The sequence below is a fragment of the Tarenaya hassleriana genome, unplaced genomic scaffold (assembly GCF_000463585.1).
Source record: "Tarenaya hassleriana unplaced genomic scaffold, ASM46358v1 Cleome1, whole genome shotgun sequence".
Taxonomy (NCBI): Eukaryota; Viridiplantae; Streptophyta; class Magnoliopsida; order Brassicales; family Cleomaceae; genus Tarenaya; species Tarenaya hassleriana.
This window is the reverse complement of record NW_010960187.1, coordinates 7,083,356-7,096,150: the sequence shown is the minus strand read 5'-3', so window position 1 is coordinate 7,096,150 and position 12,795 is coordinate 7,083,356. Positions and strand designations below refer to the sequence as shown.

The following is a 12,795-nucleotide window of genomic DNA, read 5'->3' as shown; positions in this document are numbered from 1 at the left end:
TCGGACCGAGACGAACTCGATTGGGCTTTAGAAAATGAAATCCGCACCATTTACTTACAAGGCGAAAAGAGTGAAAAAACACATTCTCTACGTAAAGTCTACGGATGAAGAATAATAACAAAGGCGTATGTGTTGTTCCTCTCAAGGAGATTCATATACACTATTGCTTCACTTTGCTTCTGGTTTTGGATACCGAGACAAACCACTCTCCACTTATATACAAAAACATTATTACATAACTGTCACGTAAAAACTGAAACATCATTTAACTGCGACGTATAAAACAAAACTCATAAAACGACCGTTTAATTATACATATAAATCGATATGATGGGCACTTTTGCATCAATAGTGCTCCTTTTTCCGATGGATAGTCAGCCTTGAGCCAAACACACCAACAGTACGCATGCTCAGTTGATGTTATCCACCCCTTAGTTCTGGGAACAAACAAACAAAAGCAGATGGATTACGAAAACAAGAGAGTAACCTGTAATAATTAAAAAAAAATGATGATGAGCTTCATGATGGATCTGCACATACATATATGGCGCAGTTGTATGTGCATATTCATATATTCATTAATTATATGCTTGCACGGTAACCTATTTGATTATGTTTTAGAACAAAACGGAAGTAGCTCAAATTGGGATCTTGTTTTGACCGATTATTATGTCTTTCCAACGATTGTGCTCTATGTTTCCTCCATAGCATTCTTATTTAAATTTCAATAAAATCTGACTTTGATAGAAGCAGAGGTTACTCACCATTGTCTCTACGACAGGGCGTTGGAGATAGAAAGCATGGTCGGTCGAGACAATGGATCAGGTTGCACACACTGAGATGCAATTCTCACAATCTATTGGATCTTCTCCTCGATCCGCCATGGAAATGGCAAGCGCTGGTCCAATATATCACTCAATCTGATGTTCTCTTCGGTCAACGAATACGATGAAATCGAGTCTCCCGGATGAGAGCCTCTCAACACTTCGAGCGTTAGGACTCCGAAACTGTACATGTCGCATTTCTCCGTCACCCTCATCGTATAGGCTAGCTCTGGATTGCATATAATCAAAGACAAAACAATAAAAGTTAAAAAAAATGGATAACTTTGAATTTTTCCCAAATGTTATAAGTTTTGTCCATTCTTTATGTACCTGGTGCCATGTAGTCGTAGGTGCCCATGACAGCAGACCAATTTGAAGAGTCTGCCTTGAGAAGTTTTGCGGTACCGAAATCTGATACCTTAGCCTCATATTCTTCGTCCAACAGAACATTCCCGCTGGTGATGTCACGGTGTACAATAGCCGGTGACCGACCATGGTGCATGTACGAGAGCGCGTGAGCAACACCCTTCACAATATTAATCCTCTTCCTCCAATCAAGCCTCTTGGCTTCTTCTTCGTCTTCCAATGCTTTTGCTAGACTACCTCTTTCCAAGTACTCACACACTAGGAACGAGTGGCGGCGATGAGAGCAAAATCCGAAGAGCTTCACAATGTTACGATGACGAATTTCCGTCAATGTTTGTATCTCGTTCAAGAACTCACGTTGGACTTCCAGCATTGATATCTCGTTGTTCGCCGTCTCATTGAACTTTTTGATAGCCGATATCAAACCTGGTAGCCTTGCTATGTAGACGCTTCCACATCTTCCTGTTCCAATGAGATATTTTTTATCGAAATCTTCTATGGAGTTGATGATTTCTCGGTATGCGAGTTTTCCATCAAAGTTTGTCACCAAGAATTGTAACACTGGCTCTGAATTTGCATTTCCAATAGGTTGCCGTTGTCTTCTTCTTGTGATGAAAAAGACAGCTCCAACACAAATGAATAGAACTATTGAAAAATAAAATGCGGAAATTAAATTAGAAAAAAAGAACAAAAGATAAAAGAACGGAAACACTTTTATTGCTACATCTCTTCTTCTTGTTACATTACAATGAAAATAATCCATATATTTATAGAAAAAATTATTGAAAGAAACAAAGAAATAAAGATACGAAAGAAACAAATAAGGTAAAATATAATTATCACGATATATATTTTATTCTTAATCGATATTATGCCTTTAATTGTTATCAATCATATCAAATCTCCATATTTTGTTTCTATTTCAACATTCCCCCTCAAGATTGATTTTGAAAGAATTCAAAAATCAATCTTGAAGATACAACAAAATGATGAAAAACTTCACTGTTATTAGAGAGTATTAACCTCTTTCAAATCACTTCGCTTGACTTTAAAGTTCTAGCTTTAACTTTTTTTGTCATAGCATCTTGCTTGATCTTAGAGTTTTTAGCTTTGACTTCTTTTTGTCATAGCACATCGTTTGAATCTGGTTTTTTTACTCTCCCTTTGAACGATTTGGATATATGAACATCCAAAACGCAAAAGAAAGAAGAGATTAGAAAATTAGAAAAAGAGAAACATATAGTTCAGATCGCAACGCTGCTCTGATACCATATTGAAAAATAAAATGCGGAAAATAAAATGCGGAAACAAAAGATAAAAGAACGGAAACACTTTTATTGCTACATCTCTTCTTCTTGTTACATTACAATGAAAATAATCCATACATTTATAGGAAAAATTATTGAAAGAAACAAGGAAATAAAGATACGAAAGAAACAAATAAGGCAAAATATAATTATCACGATATATATTTTATTCTTAATCGATATTATGCCTTTAATTGTTATCAATCATATCAAATCTCCATATTTTGTTTCTATTTCAACAAGAACTACAATTACTCCAAGGGTCGAGAATAACACCATAGATTTCTTCTTTCCCGAAGATTTCTTTCTTCCCAAGTAAGCAATAGGGCACAGCTTGAGTCCCTTTTTGAAATCACTGCATAACCCTTTGTTACCCTCTAATGCCTCCAAATTAGCATTTCGAAAGGCAAAGTTATCTGGAATCGGACCCTCGAGGCTATTGTGTGATAATTTGATGACTCTGAGTCCATGCATATCCTTGAAACTTGTCGGGATGATACCCGAGAGATTGTTGTATGAGAGATCCAATGTTTCGAGAGAGGATAAAAAGCTTATCTGTGATGGGATTTCACCGTCGAGTTGATTTTTGCTGAGATCAAGTGTTGATAACTGAGCAAGCTTCAATATCTCGATGGGGATGTCTCCGTCGAAGTTGTTTCGGCTCATGTTCATGTAGTAAACCTTAGATAGGTTTCCAATGATCTTGGGGATTTGGAATCCAAATCTGTTTGAGGATAAGTCAAGCGACTCAAGTTCGGTTAAAGATCCGATTCCTAAAGGAATTCTTCCAGATAATTGGTTTCCACTAAGGTTCATCCTCGACAAATGACTAAGACTTCCAATGCTTTCTGGAAGTTCACCAAAGATGTAGTTTGAAGACAAATCAAGTTCCTGGAGATTCGTCATTCTCCAAAATTGCAATGGTATTACACTGGTGATATTGTTATTAGAGATGATTAATGTATTCATCTTTCGACTCTCCTTCCACTTGGTTGAAATTTCACCATGAAACTTGTTGTGGTTGAGGTTAATATATTCAAGATCAGGATAAACCCCAAAATTATCAGATAAATCTCCGTTGAATTCGTTTCGATCAAGTCCTAGTCTAACCAAGCTTTTACAATCTCTCAAGGTTTCAGGGATAGCACCATTGAGACGATTATCTATCAATCCGAGAACTGTAAGCTTAACGCCTTTGCAAATGTTTTTTGGTAAGAAACCGATGAAGTTGTTGTAGCTAAGGTCCATTATATCTAGCTCTAAAGAACTTGTGATCACTGGAGGGATAAGACCGGTGAGAGTATTGTTCGAGAGGATTAACATGATCAAATTGGTCAGATTTCCAAACGAAGAGGGTATATGCCCTGTAAGCGAATTGTTTGCTAGCTCGAGATCTTGAAGTGAAGATAGGAGACCAATGGATGGAGGGATATGACCGATGAAGGAATTGCTATGGAGGGACAAAGTGACCAATTTGGTTAGGTTTCTTATTGAAGAAGGTATACGCCCCATAAGCGAGTTTGTTGATAGTATGAGATCTCGGAGCGAAGATAGGAGACCCATGGATGGAGGGATAGGACTGACGAGGAAATTGCTATGGAGATTCAAAGTGACCAAATCGGTCAAGTTTCCTACCATAGTGGGTATATGACCCGTAAGTGAGTTGATGGATAGCTCGAGATCTCGAAGTGAAGATATGAGACCAATGGATGGTGGGATAGATCCGATTAGGGAATTGCTATGGAGATACAACGCGACCAATTTGGTCAGATTTCCAATCGAAGAGGGTATATGCCCCGTAAGCGAGTTTCTTGCTAGCTCGAGATCTCGAAGCGAAGATAGGAGACCAATGGATGGAGGGATGGAGCTATTTAAGTGGTTTTCAACGAGATAAAGGGTTTCGAGGCTTTGTAACAAACAGAGCTCTGGCGGGATTTGTCCCGACAACCGGTTGAAGGACAAGTCAAGGTAGATGAGCTTAGAAAGATGTTGGAATTCGGGAGGTATGGTTCCAGAGAGACGGTTCTTGTATAAATCAAGAAAAGAGAGATTGGGAAGAGAAGAGAAGGGGAAATCATGGAGGGTACCTTCGATACCGGTCTGAGTGAGGTTCAACCCTACGACACTGCCTCGAGAGTTGCAGGAAACACCAAACCAATTGGTGCAGAGATTGTGACTGCTGTTGTTGTTCCACGAAGACAGCATAGGAGCGTGCCCGGAGAAAGTGGACTTCCATTTCAGAAGACCCTCTGCTTCCGAAGATGCAACAGAAGAAGAGGAGGAACTCCTCACTGTTGAAGAGAACAAAGACAAAGAACACAAGTCGAGAGACATGATTTATGTCACTAGACATCCAAAGATACCCTTGGATGGAAGTAGAGGGTTTGATGATGAAGTCAACACGTGAGAGGATCCAATATGTGGCCGTTAGAGCTAAATTATGGAGATTATAATTGATACAAATTGCATCACCTCACTCTCCAATCAAGGGAAGATTATATGCATATTTCCATTTATGTATTTGTCAATAACTCTTTCCTTTTCTTCCTTAGTTTTAGACCGTTGTTATTAGTATTTTTCCTTTATCATTTGCGTGTATATTAATCTATATATTGCACGCTTTATATTTGTGAAATTAATAAGAAAAAGAAGTGACCTAATAATTTAGGATCACCTTTCATCTTTTTCGTTATGATTTTGCTTCTATTTCATCTTCTTTAGCTCAATTTCTTTTAATAATCTTCATGGTATCAGAGCATAAGGTCTAGTGGACCTTGTGTTTTTTATTCCGCTGCAAAATCGAAGCATATTCCCTCTCGGTTGTGTGTATACCGAAGAGGAGCCTGCTCATTTCATTTTTCAGAATTTTGTTCTCCCTTTCGGTCATTCATTCAAACCAAAAGGAGAGTTTTCTTCAAGTGAATCGTTGGCCATTCATTCAAGCCACGATTCACCAAATTTTTTTTTTGTCTCTTTCGGTCTTTTCATTTCAAACCGAGAAGAATTTATTTGTCCTATCTCGTTATCACCAATATGTGTGAGTATTGTGATAGTGATTGTGAGTATGACGAGGTTTACGAAGAACCAGAATACAGGGAGCATTGGGATGTGGAGGACGTTCTAGCTAAAATACCAAAGTCCCTAAGAGAGACGTTGGTGCAAAACGCCAATGCACACAACATTGAGTTAAGTGTTTCTATTCTTGAAGATTTATTTCGAACTAACGAATTTTCTGAATTGATGCAAAAAGCACAGGTAGAAAATATTGAAGAGGAAAAGACAATGCATGGAGAACTATAAACCGATCAGAAAATCCATGACAAGGGTAATGACCTGGATCATGAACGCTCGGAAGAAGAAGAAGGAAGAGAAACAAATGCGATTAAGAATGACCTCATAACGGAGGCAAAGAACCCCGAAGAAGAGGCGTCACATCCATCTGAACTCATTCCACATCCGAGTATAATAAAAAATCCGAGCATCCCCTTCGCATGGAGAGAAACCCAAGTTTGTAGTATCTTCTATTCTCCTATCACTTTCGATTTTTGTGTTTCAAGTGATATGTTTGGTGTTTTTAGTCATTATGTCCAGAAAATACAACAAATACTCATGCGACGTCAAGGTGTCGAGAAGCTCACGAGTGAGGGAGAATGTCATGATACACTCCTAAACTTCTCTTCCGAAAAAAGTATATCCGAACACAACTTGTTGGCATCACTTATGAGTTTTAATAACTCTAGGCATGGTAAATTTATCTTCAATAATTTTGTTTTTGATCCCGGTGAAAATGAGTTTGTATTGCATGATGAAAACGATTTCATATATATTAGGAGTATGATTAAATTTGTTTGTGATATCAATAAAAACCTAGATGAAATATTTGAAACTCTTTGTAATAACTCATATCACCAAATGTTAGCATATAAACTTGAGTTTAAACATATTATGGGTCTTTTCTTACTCTTATATGATGATAATCATATCATTGCATTCTTCAAGTCGATTTCTTATAAAAATCGGAGTGTCATGGCCTCCCTTGTAGTATTTGATGATTCTTGTGACATGTTGCAGAAAATAAAAGAGAACATAATATATTTTGGAAGCTTGAAACGCAAGAAAGATATTGGATACTCGAAGAGGAATCAACACATTCTCTTGGCAAGATTAACTTGCCGATATTCTCTCAAGTTAATCTTGAGGGAGAATGTTGAAGAGAACAAAGACAAAGAACACAAGTCGAGAGACATGATTTATGTCACTAGGCATCCAAAGATACCCTTGGATGGAAGTAGAGGGTTTGATGATGAAGCCAACACGTGAGAGGATCCAATATGTGGCCGTTAGAGCTAAATTATGGAGATTATAATTGATACAAATTGCATCACCTCACTCACCAATCAAGGGAAGATTATATGCATATTTCCATTTATGTATTTGTCAATAACTCTTTCATTTTCTTCCTTAGTTTTAGACCGTTGCTATTAGTATTTTTCCTTTATCATTTGCGTGCATATTAATCTATATATTGTACGCTTTATATTTGTGAAATTAATAAGAAAAAGAAGTGACCTAATAATTTAGGATCACCTTTCATCTTTTTCGTTATGATTTTGCTTCTATTTCATCTTCTTTAGCTCAATTTCTTTTAATAATCTTCACTCACAACCACGAAGAAGATGAGCGGAACATAAAGAACATCGTACGGTTTTTTATGAACCATCCTCTCTCTCTCGATTGGTTTCTTTGTCTGCGTCCATTGCATTGGGGGCTCCGGCTTTTTATACTTCTCTTCTATTTGTTGTATTCATATTTTCAATTACTATATACTTCATTTTAAGGATAAAAAAAATCATATACTCTCATTTATCTCAGTTTCATATTCTTTGTTGGCTTAAAATTGAAGGCAAGCGCTTACATCCCACATTCATCTGTCTCAGTTTCATAATTTTTGAAATCCAAATAATATTTGAAATCTATAAAAATGACAGAAATATTCCTATCTATATTTTTCCAATTTTTTCTAAAAAATCTCACCATGAAATATTTGCCACTTTAGTTTATTGTAATAATTGCTGTGCCGAGTCATAACTCTTCCCCACTTTGAGGTTGTTACATTGGAGATTCAATGTATACAAAAAAAAAAACTTGATCAAATAAAATGGAAAAATGCTGATCATCAAGTTGCACTCTTGACCGACGTGCCCAAGGCTTAGTGGACTTGGTGGAATTTATGGAATTGTCCTTTAGTGGACTTAGCGGAGATTACGGAATTATACGATCCTATTTTGTTTTTTTTTTAAAATTCATTATAGATGATATGTATTGTAAGTTTTTAGTAAGTTTTTAATTATTTACCGAATAAGATATGAATGTAATCGAATCAAATCCAACATAAAAATCTAACGGGATTTTTCAAATCCGAAAAAAATCGAAACCGAATCAAATAAAAAATAACCAAAATATAAAAATTTATTTGAAAAAACGAAGCTTACTTGACGACATATGTATTTATGTGAGACTGATGTTAGAGGATAAAGCTAATGGAAAATGTTGGAGCAACGTTTAATTTGGTGTGAAGGAGAGAGAGGTGGGCGTTTACTTGGAATCAACGCACAACACAGTAAAGTCTTCTACTTTTGGAAAGAATCTCATCGATAATATAAGATATTATTTCCATGGAAAATTCATAAAATCAATCCCTTGGAATTATAATCCTGTCTACACGGCACTTGACACATTTCAACGCTCCTTTCAAACATATGTTTAAGTTTCTAAAGAGAAATTGAATTTACCACGATTTCTTTATAAGGCAAAAAGAGCGGAAACAACACATTTTCTACGTAAAGTCTACGGATGGAGAATATTAACTGCACCATATAAAACGACCGTCTAATTATACGTATAGATCAGACATAACATGTGATGGAAACTTCCGCATCAATAATGCTCCTTTGTCCGATGGATAGTCACAGCCTTGAGCCAAAAAACACCAACAGTACATGCATGCATGCATGCACGCCCAGTTCATGTTACGGCAGCACGGCTAATGCGATCCACCCCTTGTTACAAATAAAAGCAGATGGATTACAAAAACAAGAGAGTAACCTGTAATTAAAAAATATGATGATGAGCTTCATGATGAATCTGCACATATATATATGGCACGTACAGTTGTATGTGCATCATATTCATACATTCATTAATTATATGCATGCACGGTAACCTATTTGGTTATGTTTTAGAACAAACCGAATAAGCTCAAATAACAGGCTCGTTTTGACCGATTATCATGTCTTTCGAACGATTGTTTCCTCCATATCATTCTTATTTAAATTTCAATAAAATCTTACTTTGATAGAAGCAGAGGTTACTCACCATTGTCTCTACGACAGGGCGTTGGAGATGGAAAGCATGGTCGGTCGAGACAATGGATCAGACCGCACACACTGAGATGCAATTCTCACAATCTGTTGGATCTTCTCCTCGATCCGCCATGGAAATGGCAAGCGCTGGTCCAATATATCACTCAATCTGATGTTCTCTTCGGTCAACGAATACGATGAAATCGAGTCTCCCGGATGAGAGCCTCTCAACACTTCGAACGTCAGGACTCCGAAACTGTACACATCGCATTTCTCCGTCGCCCTCATCGTATAAGCTAGCTCTGGATTACATATAATCAAAGACAAAACAATAAAAGTTAAAAAAAAATGGATAACTTTGTATTTTTCCCAAATGTTATAAGTTTTGTCCATTCTTTATGTACCTGGTGCCATGTAGCCGTAAGTGCCCACGACAGCAGACCAATTTGAAGAATCTGCCTTGAGGAGTTTTGCGGTACCGAAATCTGATACCTTAGCCTCATATTCTTCGTCCAACAGAATGTTCCCGCTGGTGATGTCACGGTGTACAATAGCCGGTGACTGACCATGGTGCATGTATGAGAGCGCGTGAGCAACACCCTTCACGATATTAATCCTCTTCCTCCAATCAAGTCTCTTGGCTTCTTCCTCGTCTTCCAATGCTTTTGCTAGACTACCTCTTTCCAAGTACTCACACACTAGGAACGAGTGGCGCCGATGAGAGCAATAGCCGAAGAGCTTCACAATGTTACGATGGCGAATTTCCGTCAATGTTTGTATCTCGTTCAAGAACTCATGTTGCACTTCCGGCATTGATATCTCGTCGTTCGCCGTCTCATTGAACTTTTTGATAGCCAATATCAAACCTGGTAGCCTTGCTATGTAGACGCGTCCACATCTTCCTGTTCCAATGAGATATTTTTGATCGAAATCTTCTGTGGAGTTGATGATTTCTCGGTATGCGAGTTTCCCATCAAAGTTTGTCACCAAGAATTGTAACACAGGCTCTGAATTTGCATTTCCAATAGGTTGTTGTTGTCTTCTTCGTGTGATGAAGATGACAGCTCCAACACAAATGAAGAAAACTACAATTACACCAATGGTGAGAAATAACACCAAAGTTTTCTCCTTTCCCGAAGATTTCTTTCTTCCCAAGTAAGCAATAGGGCATGGCTTGAGTCCCTTTTTGAAATCACTGCACAACCCTTTGTTACCCTCTAATGCCTCCAAATTAGCATTTCGAAAGGCAAAGTTATCCGGAATCGGACCCTCGAGGTTATTGTGTGATACTTTGATGACTCTGAGACCATGCATATCCTTGAAACTTGTGGGGATGATACCCGAGAGATTGTTGTATGAAAGATCCAATGTTTCGAGAGAGGATAAAAAGCTTATTTGTGATGGGATTTCACCGTCGAGTTGATTTTTGCTGAGATCAAGTGTTGATAACTGATCAAGCTTCAATATCTCGATGGGGATGCCTCCGTCGAAGTTGTTTTGGCTCATGTTCATGTAATAAACCTTATATAGGTTTCCAATGATCTTGGGGATTTGGAATCCAAATCTGTTTGAGGATAAGTCAAGCGACTCAAGTTTGGTTAAAGATCCGACTCCTAAAGGAATTCTTCCAAATAATTGGTTCCCACTAAGGTTCATCCTCGACAAATGACTAAGACTTCCAATGGTTTCTGGAAGTTCACCAAAGATGTAGTTTGAAGACAAATCAAGTTCCTGGAGATTCATCATGCTCCAAAATTGCAATGGTATTACACCGGTGATATTGTTATTAGAGATGATCAATGTATTCATCTCTCGACTCTCCTTCCACTTGGTCGAAATTTCACCATGAAACTTGTTGTGGCTGAGGTTAATATAATCAAGATCAGGATAAACCCCAAAATTATCAGATAAATCTCCGTTGAATTCGTTTCCATCAAGTCGTAGTCTAACCAAGCTTTTGCAATCTCTCAAGGTTTCAGGGATTGCACCACTGAGTCGATTATCTATCAATCCGAGAGCTGTAAGCTTAACGGCTTTGCAAATGTTTTTTGGCAAGAAACCGATGAAGTTGTTGTAGCTGAGGTCCATTATATCTAGCTCTAAAGAATTTGTGATCATTGGAGGGATAGGACCGGTGAGAGTATTGTTCGAGAGGATTAACGTGATCAAATTGGTCAGATTTCCAAAAGAAGAGGGTATATGCCCTGTAAGCGAATTATTTGCTAGCTCGAGATCTCGAAGTGAAGATAGGAGACCAATGGATGGAGGGATATGACCGGTGAAGGAATTGCTATGGAGGTACAAAGTGACCAATTTGGTTATGTTTCCTATTGAAGACGGTATACGCCCCATAAGCGAGTTCGTTGATAGCTCGAGATCTCGAAGTGAAGATAGGAGACCAATGGATGGAGGGATATGACCGGTAAAGGAATTGCTATAGAGGTACAAAGTGACCAATTTGGTTAGGTTTCCTATTGAAGAGGGTATGTGCCCCATAAGCGAGTTCTTTGATAGCACGAGATCTCGGAGCGAAGATAGGAGACCAATGGATGAAGGGATAAAACCAGTGAGGGAATTGCTATTGAGGTACAAAGTGATCGAATTGGTCAGATTTCCAAAGGAAGAGGGTATATGCCCCGTAAACGAGTTCATGGATAGCTCGAGAGCTCGAAGTGAAGATAAGAGACCAATAGATGGAGGGATATGACCGGTGAAGAAATTGCTATGGAGGTACAAAGTGATCGAATTGGTCATATTTCCAAAGGAAGAGGGTATATGCCCTGTAAGTGAGTTCATGGATAGCTCGAGATCTCGGAGTGAAGATAGGAGACCAATAGATGGAGGGATATGACCGATGAGGAAATTGCTGTGGAGATTCAGAGTGACCAAATCAGTCAAGTTTCCTACCGTAGTGGGTATATGACCCGTAAGTGAGTTCGTAGATAGCTCGAGATCTCGAAGTGAAGATATGAGACCAATGGACGGGGGGATAGGACCGGTGAGGGAATTGCTATGGAGGTACAACGCGACCAATTTGGTCAGATTTCCAATCGAAGAGGGTATATGCCCAGTAAGCGAGTTTCTTGCTAGCTCGAGATCTTGGAGTGAAGATAGGAGACCAATGGATGGAGGGATGGAGCCGTTTAAGAGGTTTTCAATGAGATAAAGGGTTTCGAGGCTTTGTAACAAACAGAGCTCTGGCGGGATTTTTCCCGACAACCGGTTGAAGGACAAGTCAAGGTAGATGAGCTTAGAAAGATGTTGGAATTCGGGAGGTATGGTTCCGGAGAGACGGTTATTCCATAGATCAAGAAAAGAGAGATTGGGAAGAGAAGAGAAGGGGAAAGCATGGAGGGTACCTTCGATACCAGTCTGAGTGAGGTTCAACCCTAGGACACTACCTCGAGAGTTGCATGAAACACCAAACCATTTGGTGCAGAGACTGTGGCTGCTCCTGTTGCTCCACGAAGACAGCATATGACTGTGTCCGGAGAAAGTGGACTTCCATTTCAGAAGACCCTCTGCTTCGGAAGATGCAACGGAAGAAGAGGAGGAGGAACTCATCACAACCACGAAGAAGATGAGCGGAGCATAAAGAACATCGTACGGTTTTGTATGAACCATCCTCTCTCTCTCGATTGGTTTCTTTGTCTGCGTCCATTGCATTGGGGGCTCCGGGTTTTTATACTTCTCGATTGGTTTTCAATTACTATACGTCGTTTTACGAGAATACATAAACAAAAAATTCATATTCTTTGTTGTCTTAAAATTGAAGGCAAGCTTATGTCCCACATTCATTTATAATAATATTCGTAATCTATTAAAATGACAAAAATATTCCTATATTTTTCAAATTGTTTGGAAAAAATCTCACCATGAAATATTTGTCACTTTAGTCTATTGTAATGATTGCTGTACCGACCCATAACTCTTTCC

General features: G+C 38.4%; 1 protein-coding gene and 1 pseudogene across 2 annotated transcripts; both read right to left on the bottom strand.

Moving 5' to 3' along the window:
* Positions 1-772: 772 nt before the first annotated feature.
* Positions 773-4,831, bottom strand: LOC104825179 (annotated as a pseudogene).
* A 3,424-nt stretch (positions 4,832-8,255) lies between these two features.
* LOC104816775 (probable leucine-rich repeat receptor-like protein kinase At1g35710) lies at positions 8,256-12,575 on the bottom strand. Of its 2 annotated transcripts, none has more exons than XM_010545735.1 (3): positions 9,264-12,575; positions 8,873-9,161; positions 8,256-8,602 (listed from the first exon to the last, which is right to left on the bottom strand). In XM_010545735.1, exons 1-2 carry the CDS (start codon positions 12,523-12,525, stop codon positions 8,881-8,883), a joined length of 3,543 nt encoding a protein of 1,180 aa, XP_010544037.1. In that variant the 5' UTR covers positions 12,526-12,575; the 3' UTR covers positions 8,256-8,602; positions 8,873-8,880. The 2 variants fall into 2 exon arrangements, with proteins under 2 accessions (XP_010544037.1, XP_010544044.1); XM_010545742.1 differs by having other exon boundaries at positions 8,256-8,556.
* Between the last annotated feature and the right edge of the window lie 220 nt (positions 12,576-12,795).